Genomic DNA, 19,879 nt, shown 5'->3' with positions numbered 1-19,879 from the left:
ACATATAATAAGTGTTAAGAATATTTAATGCTCAGTATTTAATATCAAACATTATCTAAATAAATAGAATTGTCCATGAATTTTACTGTTTTAGTTGAGACTCTCTGAAGAAAACAGATAGGTTCAAATTACACTTTCTCATAACTAAAATGAGGTTTCTTCCTCAGATATCAAATCTGTAAAGGTTTTCATTAAATCATCATGTTTTTATAAGTTATTAAGATATGTGCCAGACTATATTATGAAAATGTCTGGCACGTGGAAGCAATATTGTGTAATGAAACAGTTAAACATGTAAGCCATGGGTAAAATTAATAGTGCTCAAATCTTTTATTTTCTATGTCTTACTTGGTGACTTTGCACAAGTTCTTTAACATTCTTTACATCAATATCATCATTTTAACATTTTCTTAATAGGTTGCCTCAAGGATTAAATAAGGCAACCTATAAATACTTAAATCAGTGCTAAGCAGAGTAATATATATATATATAACATTTATATAATAGCTATTTAGATGTAGTTATCATCATTATTTCATTAGTATAACTATTATATATAGTATAATAATTTTATATTATGTTATTATATTATTATTATTTTAGTAGGCTCTCAGTAACTAATTATGGAATAAATGAATGAATATGCAAAAACGTTCTTTTTACTAAAATATTTGAAGTTCAGTTTTTATCACAAAATATTTTAACTATGGAGTGTTAGTAAAAACTGGAAATTACATTTGATTTTTATCTAATTCCTTTCCTACAAGATAGGTGATGATTCCAAGGGTGTGGCCTAGGCAGAGGGGATCTCTTAGCATCAGAGCTGGGTCAATACAGTGCCTCTTACCATATCCTGGGTTCAGTACAAAGTCAAAGATGGGAAAAGGAGGAAATCAAGATCTGAAAATCAGAGAACCAAACCACTGGAAGGGTAGTCCAGAAGCCAAGTAAACTGGAGAATCAGGGAGGTAAGGGTAGAAATCAATGGATTAGAGAATATGCTTGAAGTTGTCACTGGGACAAATCCTGGGGCAGGTGTGGCCAACAGATCTGATTCCTGAGCAAGGAGGCCATATTTAAGATGCTGAGGACTGGACCAGGCAGTTGGTGCCTTCCTCGCTTCTATTCCTGCTGCACTGCTTAGATTACACCAAATATAACCAGTACTTACTTGTATTTTAGGCTAACACATATACTCCTACCTTTAAAAAATGGCATACTTGTACAACCTTATCAAAAAAATTATAAAGCATCTTTCTCAGTAGAAAAACAAACATTTAAATTTCTCCTGAATCAACACATATACCAGAGAACAACAAAATGATAAAATCATCAACAGAAACCAAGGATTAGAGGCTATGGCAGATACTGAATCTAATAATTTATAAGCTTCTCAAATTACTTGCAGGAAGAAAAACAAAAGTAACAGAATGAATGTCAAATCAATAAAATTGATTTGTATCTGCAATAAGGCATTTTTAGAATCTTATCTGAATAGGATTTTTGCTCAAGAGAGGAGGATAGGGAATTCTAGTTTAATCTTGCTAGCAGTATGTTGAATATTTATTTTCTGCAACAGAATGCAATTTGCATAATGTGGGGCCCAGGTCTGTTTGCAGGAACATCCTTCAGGGAACTCAGAAGAAGATTCCAAATTAACAAGAGAGTTTTCCAGCTCACCACAAAGGAAATCCACAACTCACTTTTTATTTTCTCTGACAAGACTTTCCAGAATTCTTACAGAAAACATATCAAATTTTATGGGAAGCCACAGAGAATGTTTCTGCTTAAGTCTGTGTGCATGTGAATACACCTGTGCACATGTTTCTATGTATGTCTGTTCATATGTAGTTTTTTTGATGATAGTACTTAACGACAGAATTTTAAAGAATGTATATGCTTCTGTTCTTTCAAATTAATGTTTTAAGTTTCTTTGGGTAATTTCCCCAAAATGGAATTGCTGGGTCATAAGGCAGTTTCATTTTTAACTTTTTGAGGTATCTCTATACTGCTTTCCACAGTGGCTGTGTAAATCTGCATTCCTACCAATAGTGTAAAGGGATTCCTCTTTCTCCACATCCTTGCCAGCACTTGCTGCTTGTTGATTTATTGATGAAAGCCATTCTGACAGGTGTGAGGTGACTTTAATCTCATTGTGACTTTAATTTGTATATATATGATGATAATTGTTGAGCACCTTTTCATATGTGTATTGGCCATCTGTATGTCCTCTTTGGAGAAGTGTCCATTCAGCTTCTTTGCCTATTTTTTAATTGGATTGTCTGTTTATTTTGGCATTGGGTTTTATAAGTTATTTATAAATTCTGGATATACCCCTTATCAGATATAACAGTGAATGTGTTCTTCCATTCTGTGGGTTGTCTTTTTGTTGATGATTTCCTTTGCTGTGTAAAAACTTTTTAGTTTGATAAAGGTCCATATGTTTATTTTTTCTTTTGTTTCCCTTACCTGAGGAGATATATCAGATAAAATATTTCTACAAGCAAAGTCTGAGATTCTACTGCCTGTGTTTCCTTTTAGGATTTTTATGGTTTCAGGTCTTACATTAAAGTCTTTAATCTCTTTTTGAATTTATTCTTATGTGTGGTGTAAGAAGGTGGTCAGTGGTCGAGTTTCATTTTTCTGCATATTGGACATATCTGTCCAATTTTCCCAGCGCCATTATTGAATAAAGTATCTTTAGCCCACAGAATGTGTTTGCTTCCTCTGTCAAATATTAATTGACTATAAATGTATGGGTTTATTTCTGGGGTTTCTAATCTGTTCCATTGATCTATATGCCTGTTTTTGTGCTAGTTCAAGGCAATTTTGATTACTATGGCTTATAGTATACTTTGGTATTAAGTAGCATGATTCGTGTAACTTTATTCTTCTTTCTTAAGATCACAGTTGCTATGAAGGGTCTTTTGTGGTTTCACACATATTATTGAAATATATATTCCAATTCTGTGAAGTTCATCATTGGAATCTTGATAGGAATTGGCACTGCAGCATTATTTACGATTTCCAAGATATGGAAGCAGCCCAAGTGTTTGCCAGTGGATGAGTGGATAAAACAACTACAGCACATTTACACAATGGAATACTACTCAGCCATAAAAATATAAGAAAATATTAACCTTTGTGACAGCATTGATTGACTGGTGAACATTATGCTAAGTGAAATAGGCCAGTCAGAGAGAAACAAATACCATATGATTTTGCTTATTTGTGGAATCTAATGAACAACCTAAACTAACTAGTAAAATAAAGACAGATTCATAGAGAGCAAGATGACAGCTATGGTGGAGGGGAGGGGTTAGGGGGTAGAAGGATTAACAAAAAGAAAAAAGAACTCATGGACATGGATTACAGTGTGGTGGTTATGGAGGGGAGAGTGGTATAAGGGTAACAAATGCCAATGGAAAAAAATAAAAAAGAAAATAAAAAAAAGAATGTATATGAAGATGGCTTGCAAACCCAAATAAGAGCATTTTTCTTTGAGGCACTATTGATTTGTGCTCAAAGGATAATAGAAAAAATTAGTTTAATTTAAGTGTGTATTGCTGAAACCTGAAGCAGAAATGAATTCTAATAGCACTATAATGTATGAATACAGCACATCTGAATGCAAATTATTTGCAAATAGTAAATATTCCAAAAAAGGTTATATGGCTGGAAAAGTGCTCAACTTCTGTCTACATTAACACAAAATGAGACTTACTCAGAGTTAAAGGCAATATACATTTTGATATTAGAATTATTTTCCTAGTAAAATGTTTATACAATTTGAATTCTTATTTTAAAAGAACTACTCCCTTTAAAACTTTCTCTTTTCTATTTAGAAATCACATTAACTTTTTATTTTTATAAAATAATCTTTTATAAGACACTCTCTAAATATATTTCTAAATAGAAATAAAAAGATTACATTAACATTAACTCAAAATTGCTCAATTTTCTATGAACTATGTCACTTTTTGAAATATGCAAATATACAATTTAAGAGGCAATATCACTCTTCTGCTTCATATGCTGATATTAACAAAACTGATAAATAATGAATAAACAGCTCTTACAACACTGTAGTAAAGACCAAAAATGTCACAGTCAATGGACACAGAATTTTCTTATTTGGTTATTGCTGCTATTGTTATTTTGCAAACACTGAATGAAGGACCAATACCTTTGGCATGTTACTTACTGAGGGGTAGAGGTAACCTTCTCCATTCATGGCTATGTACAACCCTGTCTTCACTCCCTGGATGGCAACAACGCGCAGTCCCACTGGTATGAGGTTGAACAGTGCTGGAAAGATAAACATGTTCTGTCACAAATGGGCAGAAAGAAGCAGAGCACTGCCATTACTGTTCTCTGTCTCATTTATTTTGTTTGAGAAACATCATCACTGTTACAAACTTCTGAGAAGTGCCAAATAACTAAGTTTATTTTTCTTTATATTAAGAAGTTTCTGCTATGAATAAAATTAGCACTTGAACTTCAGTTTCCAGATCTTTTTTAGCAGTCTTCCTACAGCATTTTGAAGAGCTGGTGGAAAACCGAAAAGAATCAAGCTTGTCATCATACTTCTAGTATCACAATCTCTGACACCACTTGGTACCAAAAGTAATTAGCTGTGAAGTTTCTCAAAGAGTAGAATTTTAAAAGTCTAAGCCAGCTGTTTATTCTGGTCTTTCATGCAAAAGGTACACTTTGTCATTACAATGGAGGACAGGGCATAGTTAAAAAGGTAATTCCAAAACTCTGTTACTCTTGCTGAACCAACCTGATATGCTAGCAGAGCCCAGAAAGGATGTGCATCTGCTAATGTGTTAAATTTAGAAAGAACTAATCAAACTGAATGCAATGTGAATTTTAGAAAGTCAATTTTCTTTATTAATATTTCATAGAACTCTGAGTGCCAACTAAAATGAAAGAGGGAAAAGTGCTCAGTTTTACCTATCATAGAGATAAAATTTTATTTGTTTCCATGTTTCGTTTCTTACCTTATTGACAAAAAGTAATTTTATATATTTTTCACCTAGTGTAGAAAACAATATTATATTCATTTTTTAAAAAGTCTTAACATCTCTTTAACACATTTCCTTGCCAGTGTCTCAACTTGACTATTTAATGAGTATTCTAGCATCATCCTTAGTAATAACTTGATGATTTGGGAGACTATATTTTTGATATCTTTATAAGAGAACTATTAATTATTCACAGTGTGGTTGTATGCTCCCATACAAGTTCTTTTTAAATTCACATCTAATTCTGAGCAATAGAACCATGCCAGAATAGGTAATGTAGCACTAAAATGTTGAAATAAATGTATAAATAAAATATTTTTGGGTTTAGGCTGTCAACTGTATTTCACAAAAGACAAATAATTTGAAAAATGTGACCAATTTTTACTTCAATCTATGGGTCTACTCAGTACATGGCCAAAAATGGACTCTGTAAATTGGGCTTGATTTAATTTGCAGGCATATATTATTTTTTTTGATGAAGGTGGAGAAAGTTAACACCTTATCTTCCAGGTATTACATGTTACTGATCCCAATACTCAAAGATGTCTGTGTTATGCAAGTGATAAAAGGAAAATGGCAGGCCATGGCTATAGATAATTCTCTCTAGAAGAATACTCAGGGGCGTATATGGTTAGGTAGATAGTTAGCTTTCATAATGCAAACTAATATTGTATTGTCTTCCATAGGATTCTAGGGGTTTATGATATCCTTACAGAGAAATGGGGTTTATGGTTGCTTACTTATATTATTTAATATTGAACATGAGTGTGGAGTTGGTGATTACCATGAGGTACTTGTGCCACTGTAACTCAGTATTCCTTCTTTGTGGAAGAAGACCATTGGCCATCTTCACTCTCCTCTAGAATATCTAAACTGTTCTATACTTTGAAAGAATGTGCATCAAGATAATTCCTAATTTATGTGCAAAAGGTTTTTGGAGAAAACATATTTATAAGTTTGCTCATGCAAACTAGTTTAACCTAACCTATTTAAACTTAATTATTCTAAACTTTATATCTCTTAATGGTATTTGTAGTTTCCACATATTTGGTATAGACTAGATGGTATAACTCTAGAAGGTAAGTGCACGATGGACTCACCAAAGTAATGAGATATGGGAAAGATAAAAATTATAGAATATATTCTAAAATGACCATACTGAAAAATACCACTCTGAGTTTTTCTTCCAGGAATTTGTTTTGGAGCTGAATTATAAATATAAGTTATTATCATTTATAAAATGATAATAAGTGAATATAATGGAAGTCCCTTCAGATTTGACCATAATGGACCCATGATACTAATTAAAACCAGAGATCCCCACATTAATTGAGACATCATTATTTTTTTCATTCTTTTTGTATTTTACATAATTATAAAGCAATGTTACAAAGCTTGGGGGAGTAATAATAATGAAGAAATCCATGCTATTTTGTTTATTCTATGGACTACTCTAGTTCTCCACACCATAATGACTTTCAAGTCTGGCTGTACTTTAAAATTAGGACAGCCCTGCCCAATCCTAAACTAAACCAGAATATCAGGAAGTGAGTTTAGGGCATAAATTTTTTTTCGAAAGCTCCTCAAATGACCCTAAAGTATAGCCAAGATGAGAACCACTAGCTTAAGGCTTGTGGAGTGGTGGTCACTGTGAGCTACTGGCAATTTTTAGCACATTAAGCTATTATGTTGGGAATTTCTAAGATGAGAAGGATTGGTTTGTTTGAGGTCTTAACATTGCTATAGTTACTAGCACATTGATATTTATATAATTCTATTCTGTTGGCAGTACCTATTAAGTCTAATAACTAGAACAATGTAGGTTAGCAGCATAGAAAAATCCCAGGGCATCCTCAAATGCAAATTGAGGGAAAGAAAATTACTCCTTAATCAAATATCCTAGTTCATGGTGATGTTGATATTTACTTAACAGAAGGGAAGTTCTACAAATTTTAAAGGAGTTCACTCCTGAAAATAAGTGTAAGTCATGATGTAACCAGGGTGTTCACTTCATTTCATAAAAGATCTTTCCAAGGTATACAGAAACCAATGATAAACAGTCAAGTTGCTACAGTATCCCCTCTATTAGAACAATTATCCATTATTGACCATTTTCTTGCCATTTTTCCTTCAAGAGATTTCTAAATCTCAGACTGGCAACACTGGGAAGACGTGTATCAGGTTCATCTGCCTGCTGGCCTTTTTCCTCTTCTGAACTCATGTAAAACTTCTGACAAATTCAGCTTAGCAGGGTGGTTCTGACTTTATCTAGTTCTAAATAATTTCATATTTAGCAGGGGATATGTTTTGAACTCAAATCATGAAGATTTGAAGGTTTAAGCCTCAGGCTTGTTATTTGGTCATTTTTGGGTGGCATCAGGGAGACTTTGGGGATATTTTTCATTATTTTTCTTCCTTATGGATGACCAATCCTTGTTTTGTGTTCAGAGAATTATCAAAAACTAAAACACATTGGTGAATAATTATATCACACCCTTCCTCAAACCACAAGGACAGTGGTCTAATTAGGACCTGTCAGTATCTCTAATGCTCACTCTCATTTAAGAATACCTTTCTGTGCTAACAATTTCCTTAAGATTTATAAGACTACTGTAAGGAACCAGAGAAAAAATATCTTAAAATTCATCATAAAAACTATACATTTCAACTTAAAAAGTGATATTACACAAAAATAGAGTTAATAAGTAATTATTTTTGCTTTTATAAAGTTTCTATAATTCTGCCGTTTTATTAAATTTTATAGTTGTACAATTTTTATAGCCTTTTGAGAACAGAACCTGCATCTCACCCTGCTTTATACTATTCTGCTATCTTTACAAATGTTGAAATGGTAAGAAAACTGACCTAACTGAATCAAATTACACAAAAAGGGAATGTAACTTGTAAGAAAAAGAAGCTGTGGGCCAGATCTTTGTATAGGAATTTAAGTCTCTCAAGAGAACACACTAAAATTTGGTTTTGATTTGCTTTTACACAGGTGCTCCTGTTCCTGCTTCATGCCCAGGGCTGTTCTTCATCAGCATTTAGGGAGATAAGAGATGATTTCAAGAGTTACTCACAAATTCTGTTCCTGCTAATATAGTTACAAAATAGTACAAAAGAAGCCTCATACATTTAGAGAGCAGAAGGTCAAGTATCTTTTAGTATCTGAGATTTCTAGTTTAGTAGTTAATATCATTCAGATAGCCAGATGTAATCACGTGTGTATGCAAACAATGCCTACATATGCATTTTCACAATTTAGGAAATATTGTGGCACTTATTTAATTCTGAAGCAATATGTTTTTAAAAGACAATATCTACTTGACCATCTGAATTTGATATTGATTGTAACTATTGATCATTAAAAGTAACTAACAAATTTGGCATTATAAAAACCGAAGAAGGTAGGAAAAAATTCATAAAACCTTTATTGGAAGGAAATTATTTTCCCAAGCAGTCCAACTACACAGCATTTTCATACAACTATTTTATTTCCTTTTTTGAAAACTTTTGTCATAATAGGTGACACCATCCTCTAGTTTGTTAAGTCAGAATGTCATAGATCTTAGAGTAATCAGAGTTATGTAAACTAGTCCACATACTCTGCCAGACTGTGGCCAAAGGAAATCAGAGATCATTGAAGACATCAGAATTTAAGAATCTCTCAAAGTTCACGACTGCCACAACTGTAACACATAAGTAAAACAAACCACCTTTTGTCAAAGAATGGGTAAGGTAAAGACAAGGAAAAAAAACCTTGAGATATATGGGTGAGCTTGAACCAGAAGAAACTGACATTTTTAATAGGTCAAATATGGTAAAGTACTAATAATTTTAAGGTTAAACCTAATATCAAAATCCCAACAAGTAAACAATGACATTGGTCTTATAATGAAAATGATTCCTCTTTATTTCTTGTGTCTGAGTTAATTTACCTTTTTTTCTTAAAAAAAGAAAAGAAAGTAAAAATAAACTGATAGATATGATAGGGAAAAATTTTAAAATACAAGGACAATATAACAGACACAAAAAGAGAAAAAGATTAGAGATTGAAACAGAGTAAAATGTAGATAAACAAAGAAAAAATTTTAAGTTGAAAGAAAAATAAAAATAAAGCAATATACAACATTCCAAAAATAAATACAATGGCTATAAAAATATTGATATTTCACATAGTAGCAACAAATGAAAATAAAGTCTATTTCATATTATTAAGGTGCCCTCAGAATCAGTGTTATTGAAAATTGGATTACTAGAATTTAAAATACAAAATGCCTATTATAATTTGTTTACATGCATTCAAATCCTACCTTCTTTTCATGGAATGAAAAGAATAAATAATATATAAAGAATAAATGATAAATGGGTGAATCATATCCATTCCTGATCCACTGGTAATATATGATTAAATGCTACTTTAAAAAATATTTTTTACTGTTGTTCAATTACAATTGTCTTCATTTTCCCCCATTACCCTCCCCTGCCCCACCTCCCACCTCCTACATTCAGTCCCCTCCCCCCATTGTCTTTGTCCATGGGGGCTTTGTACATATTCCTTGACTTGACCTTTCCCTTTCTTTCTAATAAAATCAGTTTTTGCTTTTCACTAGTTTTCCTTAGCAGTAGCAAGTGTGTCTATTTTTAAACTGATGTGCTAAATTAAATGAAATCAGATGCCTGTATAAACAGAAAATTGGAAAGAAAAACATGGACAATTGAATAAGGAAGGACACCAGAATAAAATTACAAAGAAAAACTATTTATAAATAAATAGTAAAATGAAGACAGACATTAATAAAATAGAAGGCGTGTGGCTTTTTACTAAAACATGTTATCACATACCCAATTTTATAACGTAGTTAAACATTATATGCAAAGTATTTAGAGGCACACAACTTTCATGTTCTCTCTATAAAGATAGATCTTTTCTTGCTGAATGCAAAAAATATTAAAAATTAAATTTTTATTATTTAAAATAACTAATCCTTGTAGCTTTTGAGTTGCCATAATAATCATTAATAAGCTATAGGCCTGATAAAAATAACACTTTCAAAATAAACACGTAGTCAACTTTTATCTGAATGCTCTCATGTAGTTATTTAACTTTTATGACCATGAGGTTAAAAGTAGCAATAATATGTGAGTTATGACAATTGTTGGAAAAACTCAAAATATTAATAGAAATATCTTTTGTTACACTATTAATATTTTCATCCATGTGGTCCAAGTAGAATTCTGAATGTCATTCTCCTGTGTAACATTGTAAAAATGAGTCAACATAACCAAATATTTGCAAATGTATTTTTTGAAATCATTTAAGTAGCAGTGTATCTTCTACCAACTGTGTTAACTGGAGGCCTGAGGTTGTCACTTACTAGAATTAGTGCTGTCATCCTTGGTTCCATCGAGAGCTCCATCGGGGTGCATTTGCAAGTAGTAGCCTTGCCTGCAATATAACCTTGTCACTATACCCTTGAGCTGGGGATCTGAAAGGCAAACATAGTTATCATAAGCCTCACATGTGTCAATAATTTTTTTCTTTTCTGTTTTATTTTCTTTTTCAGAAATAAGAGGGTATTTTATAAAAGGACAATCTTATATCTTGTGTTTCTCATATTTCCTTGTATTTATCAAACCTGAAGTATACTAATCATAGAAGGTGAAGAAAATGCTATTATAAGCTGCATTTGTCAACTGCAAAAAATAACTCATTTTATAAAACTAATACATGTGTTTAAACTTTTAGTTAAAACAATTACTTACTCTATTAGTTTAATTATTACTGAAGTCCTAAACTAATTAAAATAATATTTAAGCTAATATCATTCAGGATGGTGGTTACAAGAGTTCTACAAACTTCTGGCTCAAACAAACCATATTAAAGGCTTTTTAATGGATTTTTAAACTTAATTTAACAAGTAATCCCCAAATGTGAAAGACCTATATTAAAAAAAAAGTTCATGCTAAAATTCTGATGAACATTCTTAGAAAAAGCCCTGATATGGAAAATGTTTCCTTGATGTCTAAAGGGTCACCCTAACTTGCATGGAGGAATCTGTGGTACTTATGCATGATCCATAGGAAAATGGGAAAATTGAACTCTGAACTCATGAAGAGAAGCCATAACAAGCCTACACTGTGAGGTCAGCTCTGACTACAATCTGGACAAATCAGACAAATTAAATAGATAATCTAATTTGTAATAGAAAAAGGAGAGTTAAATTATACAATGTGGATTTTAATTCTTGGCCGAAAGGTCTTGAGGTAGAGCACAATGAAAGTTTATTAAAACAGAAAGGGAAATTACATAATAACAGACTTCTTATTTAATGATTTATTGAAAAAACCAGTATAGTGATCCAATGCTTCACAAAAAGTTAGTTATACCTTTGAAAATAAATATTTGCATGTGGCTTTTCAAAGGCTATTGCCAAATCATAACTAGATTTTATGTGGGGTATCTTAATTCTTGCCATGGCAACTGACATCTCCACAACTGCTGAATGGGATGTGCAAATCTGATCATGCTGTCAAAACAATAGGATGTTACAGAATGATGAAGTTTAGTATCTTGTAATTGATAGAAAAATTGTAGTCACCTCTCTAAGTCAAGTCTCCTACCATTACCCCCATTGGGGTGGTGTACATACAACACAATATACACATTTATATCATAGACTTGTACACCTGAAACCTATATAATTTTATTAATCATGTCACCCAAATAAAGTCAATAAAAAATTAAAAATTAATAATCCTTGTTATATTACAAGTTAAAAAATTGTGGACTTGCAAAAAGCTGAACACAAAATACATATGCAAAACAATACCAAAAAATAGCTGTTCAAAACCAGAATATTCTTAGCCTTTGTTTAGTCCTTTAAAAATTAAAAAAAAATGCTAATATCTATTTCTTTGTACATCTGATAAAACTAATAACTTGAAAATGACTTCATGGTACACAGATTTTCTTCAAAGGTAGTATAGTATTATAGAAAATGTGAAAAATAATGCATGAACACCACAATATCATAACATCAGTGTGATTACACATTCAAATATAAATATTTTTAGAAGACTAGGATTTTAAAAAGGAACATCTAAGTGATTATTAGATTGTGTTACATATGTTGCTTATCCTGTAGTATATAACTTTAAAAATCACATCATTCCATGATATGCATTAGTGGGAAAAAAATCACTCTTACACCTTAGTCTTCCCATCACTCAGTAAAACTTGACTGGGCAATCAGCCCTCTAAATACTAAGGCCTTCCTTTTTTTAGGTTTGCTGCATCAGATTTTTGCTTGTCACTGAAAATAGAGCACAGAAGACAACAAAAGTAAAAAGACAAGGGAAGGGGATAAATTCTTGATTGTCATGAAAACAGAAAATTTTGGGATTGACAGTTTTTCTATAGAACCTTTATGTTCTGAATCACTTATATTAAACAATGGTGTATTTTACCTACTATATCTTCTGAACTTCAATAAACTATGTCAAGCAAATCAGTAAGAAGATACATAACTCCCTCACACTTATACAAAGAGAACCCTTCTTTTATGCTCTTTTCTATTATCAGGAAAAAAGCCTAAGAGATAACAAGTATTGATGAGAATGTAGAGAAAAGGGAACCCTAATGCACTTTTGGTGTAAATATAAATTGGTGCAGGAATTGTAGAAAAAATTATGGACGTACCTCAAAAAATCAAAAGTTAAACTACTATATAATATAGCAATTCCACTTCTGGGTATTTATCTAAGGAAAGTGAAATCATGACCTCAAAGAGATACCTCTATCCCTGTGCTTATGGATTGCATCATTATTCACACTATGCAAGATATGGAAACAACTTGTGTCCATTAATAAGTAAATATGTATACACACATCATAATGAAATATTATTCAGCATTAAAAGGAAGAAAATCCTGCCATTTGTGTCCCTATAGATGAACCTGGGGACATCAGGCTAAGAGGGCCCTATTTTACTACACTTCATTTCTGATAAGGAAGTTTAAGAAAAACAAAAAATTGTGTTTTTCAACTTCCATTTAATTTCAAGGAAACATACAAAAAAATTTATATTTATCTAGCTCCACGTTATTTGTTATTTTCTTTTTCAAAACCATAATAACATTTATTGTGTTCTTCTCAGGTGTCAGGCACTGTTCTAAGCACACTACAATATTAACTCATTGCATTCTCACCACCAATTATTTAATAGGAAGTCCTTTCTGAAGTTTGGACTTCACTTCTGAAAGAAGTGAAGTCAGGGGCAATTAAGTAATTTAACAAAGAACACATAACTAATAAATGCAAAGCTGGGATTTAACATGATGCTGCCCACTTAACTACTACCCCTATAGAGCCTCTATAAACTGGTTTGAATTTAATTGAATTAAACCATTCTAAAAACCTAAAATTAAACCCAAACCAATTGGTTTTCTTAATCTAGGTTTGTAAAGATCAATCGCATCTGCATCTAAACCCAAATCCTGAATAACTGAAGCTAAATCTGTGACATAAAGCAATCATATTCAGACAGAAAGGATCAAAGTTCTTGAAAATCTATTCTAAGATCCACCCAATTTGTCACTGGCTGCATTCCAATGAGCAATGGAATGATTCCAATAAATCTCTCTACCCAAACAGGATTCAGAAATACATTAAAAAAAAAAATTTTATGCCATAATCAAGTGGGATTCATCCCAGGGATGCAAGGATGGTACAACATACACAAAACAATAAATGTAATACACCACATAATATAAAAGACAAAAACCACATGATCATATCAATAGATGCTGAAAAAGCATTTGATAAAGTATACACCCATTTATGACAAAAATATTCAGAAAAGTGGTACTAGATAGAGCATGCCTCAATGTAATAAAGGCCATATATGAGAAACCTACAGCCAATATCATATTCAACAGCCAAAAACAAAAAGCTTTCCCTCTAATATCAGGCATAAGACAAGGGTGTCCAATATCACCACTTCTATTCAACACAGTATTGGAAGTTCTAGCCACAGCAATCAGGCAAGAAAAAGAAATAAAAGACATTCAAATTGGAAAGGAGTAAGTAAAGCTGTCACGGTTTGCAGATGACATGATAGTATACATAGAAAACCCTATAGACTCCACGAAATAACTACTCAACCTAATAAGTGAATTTGGCAAAATAGCATGATACTAAGTCAATATTCAGAAATTGAAAGCATTTGTGTATATCAACAATAAAATGTCAGAAACAGAAATTAGGAAAAATTCCATTTATGATAGCAAGAAGAAAAATAAAATACTTAACAGTAAACTTATCTAAGGAGATTAAAGACCTATACTCAGAAAACTACAGAACACTGAAGAAAGAAATTAAGGAAGACACAAATAAATGGAAGCATATACTGTATGCATGGATTGGAAGAATTAACATTAAATTGCCCATACTACCCAAAGCAATCTATAGATTCAAGGCAATCCCTATCAAAATATCAGTGACTTATTTCACAAACCTAGAAAAATATTTCAAAAATTTATGTGGGATGAAAAATGAGCCTGAATAGCCTCAGCAATTTTGAGAAAGAACACAGTAGAAGGTATCACAATTCCTGATATCAAAATATATTACAAGGCCACTGTAATCAAAACAACCTGTTACTGGTATAAGAACAGACACATAGACCAATGGGACAGAAATAAAACCATGTCAATATGGTCAGTTAATATTTGACAAAGGGGGCAGGAACATAAAATGGAGGAAAAGTAGCTTCTTCAATAAATGGTGTTGGGAGATCTGGACAAGTACATGCAAAAAAATAAATAAAGCTAGACCACCAACTTACACCATACACCAAATAAACTCAAGATGGATAAGAGACTAAAATATAAGTTGTGACACCATAAAAGTTCTAGAGGAAAACATAGGTAGGAAAATTTCAGATATCCTACACAGCAGGATTTTCACCAATACATCCCCTAGGGCAAGGGATATAAAAGAAAGAATGAACAATGAGACTACATCAAACTAAAAAGTTTCAACACGGTTAAAAAAAATCAATGAAACGGAAAGGGAACCAACCATATGGGAACACATATTTGCCAATGATACCTCAGACAAAAGCTTGATCTCCAAAATATATAAGAACTCACACAACTCCATACCAGGAAGGCAAATAATCCAATTATAACATGGGAAAGGGCCTAAATAGACACTTCTCCAAGGAGGACATAAAGAGGGCCCTTAGGCACATGACACAATGCTCAATGTCACTAGCCATTAGAGAGAGGCAAATTAAAACCACAATCAGATATCACTTCACACAAGTCAGAATAGCTATCATAAACAAATCAACAAACAAAAAGTTCTGGCAAGACTTTGGAGAAAAGGGAAGCCTAGTACACTGTTGGTGGGAAGGCAGCCTCATGTAGCCACTGTGAAAAACAATATGGTATTCCCTCAAAAAACTAAAGATGGAACTGCCTTTTGATCCAATAATCCCACTGCTGGGATTATACCCTAAGAATCCTGAATCATCAATCCAAAACAATCTATGCATCCCAATGTTCATAGCAGCATTATTTACAATAGCCAAGTGCTGGAAACAGCCTAAGTGCCCATCAGTAAATGAGTGGACCAAAAACTGTAATACATTTACACAATGGAATACCACACAGCAAAAAGAAAGAAGGAACTCCTACTCTTTGCAGCAACATGGATGCAACTAGAGAGCATTGTGGTAAGTGAAATAAGCCAGGCAGTGAAAGACAAATACCATATGATCTCACCTATAAGTTGAACCTAATCCAGAAAACAAACAAATGAGCAAAATAGAACCAGAGACTTGGAAATAAAGAACAAACTGACAGTGACCAGAGGGGAGATGGGAGGGTGTAATGGGGGAAAGAAAGGGAAGGTGCAAACAAAGAAACACAAATAGAGGACTCATGGGTATGGACAATGAGGGGTGATTGACTGGGATTGGGGAAAGGTACAGGGTAGGGGACAGCAAGCAGGAAAAAGGCAGAACAGTAACTGAACAACAATAAAAATTTGTTTAAAGGTAAAAAAAATAAATCTCTCTACCCAAGAAACCCTCACCCAAATTGGAAATATAATACTGTAAGTTTAAATTTCCTCCAATATTATTTTCACCTCAATTCTCTGAACTCTACCAATTTCATCCAAAGGTATTTCTTCCCCAGACATGACTATTCTTATTAACAGTACTTGTCCCCTAAAGATCAAGACCATGCTTGCCTTTTTTATTCTACCCAGTTCCTACAGAGGCTGTGTCCACAACCCCCTCATTCTTTTTCTTTTTTTCCATTTTTACTGCTAGCAGTAGTTAAATGCCTCAGGGCCTCTTTTAGGGCGTCTTTCTATCTGCATTATGTGTGTTCCAATCCATCAAATCTAGAAATACACAGGAACTCTTTTTTGCAGGCTCAATTACTCACACACCCTGCAGCAGTGGGGCCTCAACTTATCCACCAGGCTTTGTTTTCTATTGCTCTGACACCATTCCCTGTTTGTAGCACAACCCAGGTCACCATGGGCTGCCTACAAATATTCTACAATCTTCCACATTTATTCCATTCCCTTAACCTTACATGTCTCAAACATGGTTAACTGTGTAAAGATGCCTTTGCACATCTGTGCACACACAACCACATGCATACATCTTTGTGTAGTTAACTCTTCTTCCTCTTTTCTCAGTTCAGCTGTATCAATACTTCTCTGCTGCACTTTCCTAACATCTCAGACAAAGTTAGATTCCTCCTTGAGGAATTCCTCCTTTTACGGCAGCATTTTTCATCAGTGTAACTTATCTTTTAAACATCAAATTTATTTCATTTTGAAATGTTTTTAATACATTGCAAGATACATAATGCAATCTACATCCAAAATATTAAATGGATTTAATATATTTCTTTATAATTCATGGTTTTAAATCCACATTTATTTGTTTAATTATATAATTGATGTCATTCTCCAAACAGGAATGTAAGTTTCAAGAAGAAAGTTTAAATATATGATATTGCTCACCATTACATCTCCAGGGTCTAGATAAATAGGAGCTATGCAATATATAAGTCTAAGATGGATTCTGATAAGAAAGTAATTTATAATTTCACATACTTCTGGTAGGAATGAAAACTGGAACAAGAAAACCAAGAAGTTAATCACAATGAAGCCTTAGAAATGTTCATGATTTTTGACTAGGTAATTGTCCTTTCCAGAATTCTTACCATTAAAAAAAAAAAAAAACCACTTTGCCTCCTCGCACAACCAAAAGAAGGACAAGAACAAATCTAAAAACAAAAAACAAGCAGAAATGACAGAAAATCAAACTGCATGGTAGTCCAACAACCAAGGAGTTGAAGAAGAAAGATTCATCCATACCAGTAGGAGAGGAGGAGATAGGCGGCCAGGGTGGAGAGGGCTTGTGGCAAGGTGGTGGTTGGAGGACTGGGCTGGTAAGGTGGCAGTTGATGATGGAGCAGGAGGACCCACATTTAAGTTCAGATAAACCAGGAAGAAAAACTGGGTATCAGTACAGACCACTCAGCCTAGGGTTCCAGCATGGGGAAATAAAGCCTCAAAACCTATGACTGAAAACACCTGTGGGTGTTGAGGCATCAGGAAAAACTCCCAGCCCCACAGGAGACTTCACTGGAAGGACCCACAAGTTCCTAGAACATACACAAAACCACCAACCCAAGAATCAGAGCAACAAGGGCCCAATTTGCTTGTGGGTAGTGGAGGACATGACTGAGAGCTTTCCTAGAGCAGAGCAAGCAGCATTGTTCCCTCTCAGACCCCTTCCCCACAGACAGCGCCACAACACAGCCATGCAGGTTACACTGCCCTGGTGAAAAAATACAGCTAAGTGATGAAGAGATAACCAACCTATCAGATGCAGAGTTCAAAACACTGGTAATCAGGATGCTCACAGAAATAGTCGAGTATGGTCATAAAATAGAGGAAAAAGTGAAGGCTATGAAAAGGGAAATAAAGGAAAATATACAGGGAACCAACAGTGAAGGGAAGGAAATGGGGACTCAAATCAATGGTTTGGAGCAGAAGGAAGAAATAAACATTCGACGAGAGCAGAATGAAGAAATCAGAATTCAAAAACAAATGAGGAGAGGCTTAGGGACCTCTGGGACAACTTTAAACATTTCAACATCTGAATCATAGGGGTGCCAGAAGGAGAAGAGGAAGAGTAAGAAATTGGAAACTTATTTGAACAAATAATAAAGGACAACTTCCCCAATTTGGCAAAGGAAATAGACTTTGAGGAATCCAGGAAGCTCAGAGAGTTCCAAAGAAGTTGGACCCAAGGAAACACACACCAAGGTCCATCATAATTAAGTTACCCAAGATTAAAGATAAGGAGAGAATATTAAAACTAGCAAGAGAAAAGGAGGCAGATACCTACAAAGGAGTTCCTATAAGACTATCATCTGATTTCTCAAAAAAGACCTTGCAGACAAGAAGGGTCTGGAAAGAAGTATTCAAAGTTATGAAAGGCAAGGACCTATATCTGAGATTACTCTATCCAGCAAAGCAATAATTTACAATGGAAGGATAGATAAAGTGCTTCCCAGATAAGGTAAAGTTAAAGAAGTTTATCATCATCAAGCCCTTATTATGTGGAATGTTAAAGGGACTTATCTAAGAAAAAGAAGAAGATAAAAATATGAACAGTAAAATGACAACCAACTCAAAACTATCAACAACCAAGCCTAAAAAAATAAAAGAAAAAATGAACGGAGCAAGCAACTAGAACAGTAATAGAATCACAGGAATGGTGGTCACATGGAGGGTTATCAGCAGAAAAGGGGAGGGGAAGAATGGAGGAAAATGTACAGAGAATAAGAAGCATAATTGGTAGGTACAAAATAGACAGGGGGAGGTTAATAATAGTATGGGAAATGGGGAAGCCAAAGAACTTATATGTATGACTCATGGACATGAACTAAGGTGGGTGAATGGGAGGTGGGTGGGATGGTGGGAGGATGGGACCAGGGTGGAGGGGAGAAAAGAGGAAGAAAAAATGGGACAACTGTAATAGCACAATCAATAAAAAATATTAAAATTAAAAAAACAACAAAAATTATTCCATGTTACAAAGTTTTATGTAATAATATACATGTATATAACATGAGCATGCCCATATGAAAATATTTTCAATAGAGAAAAATAATGAGAGAGAAGATACAAAAATGTTAAATATAACTGTATTTTGATAGATGAAACACTTATTTTTTAACATTTTTTATTTGCAAAATTTACTATAATGATGATAAGCTAATTTTATAATGAAAATGAAGAAATGTTAAGAAAAATCTATTAATCTAGATATGAATAAAAATATCATCTCATCTATACTTGCAAAGAAATATGCATACATATATGAAAATAACCTAAATATGTATTATGGTTGTAGATTAACTGGTTGCCCCAAATTTTCAAAGATTAAATTTATTAGTTTCTTTTTGTGCATGGTCACAATCGATGAAAACCTTCACTATGATACTTTATTATAAAATTGACCATTATGCAATGTGGCCCTTTATAGCTGAAGGTCATTCTTTCAAATAAGTGAAATCATTTAAAAATTTCCCTCACATCAAATGTATGCAACCAAATAATCATAGCAAAAACAAAAACAAACAATTTTACTGAGAAAACGACCACATCAGTTATGTGCAGTCAGCACAGAGAAGATGTAACTAAGCTTCTAGATCTACCGTGTATAGTAGGTTACAGGTGTGAAACAAACTTATTTTGAGATATATACTCACTTTTTTCATTAAACTGATAGGATGAGAGGGTT

At 33.3% G+C, this 19,879-nt stretch overlaps 1 protein-coding gene across 1 annotated transcript in view; it reads right to left on the bottom strand.

Moving 5' to 3' along the window:
- Window positions 1-19,879, bottom strand: part of FGF14 (fibroblast growth factor 14) — a 214,885-nt gene that overhangs the window by 142,920 nt on the left and 52,086 nt on the right. The window contains exons 2-3 of the mRNA XM_024578873.3: window positions 10,409-10,519; window positions 4,205-4,308 (exon numbers count right to left, since the gene is read on the bottom strand). Of these exons, the coding sequence (XP_024434641.1) occupies window positions 4,205-4,308; window positions 10,409-10,519 (215 nt within the window). The remainder of the gene's footprint in view (window positions 1-4,204; window positions 4,309-10,408; window positions 10,520-19,879) is intronic.

This window comes from Desmodus rotundus, chromosome 13 (genome assembly GCF_022682495.2).
Source record: "Desmodus rotundus isolate HL8 chromosome 13, HLdesRot8A.1, whole genome shotgun sequence".
Classification (NCBI taxonomy): domain Eukaryota; kingdom Metazoa; phylum Chordata; class Mammalia; order Chiroptera; family Phyllostomidae; genus Desmodus; species Desmodus rotundus.
The sequence above is the reverse complement of the archived record's forward strand: the minus strand, read 5'-3'. Positions and strand labels throughout refer to the sequence as shown.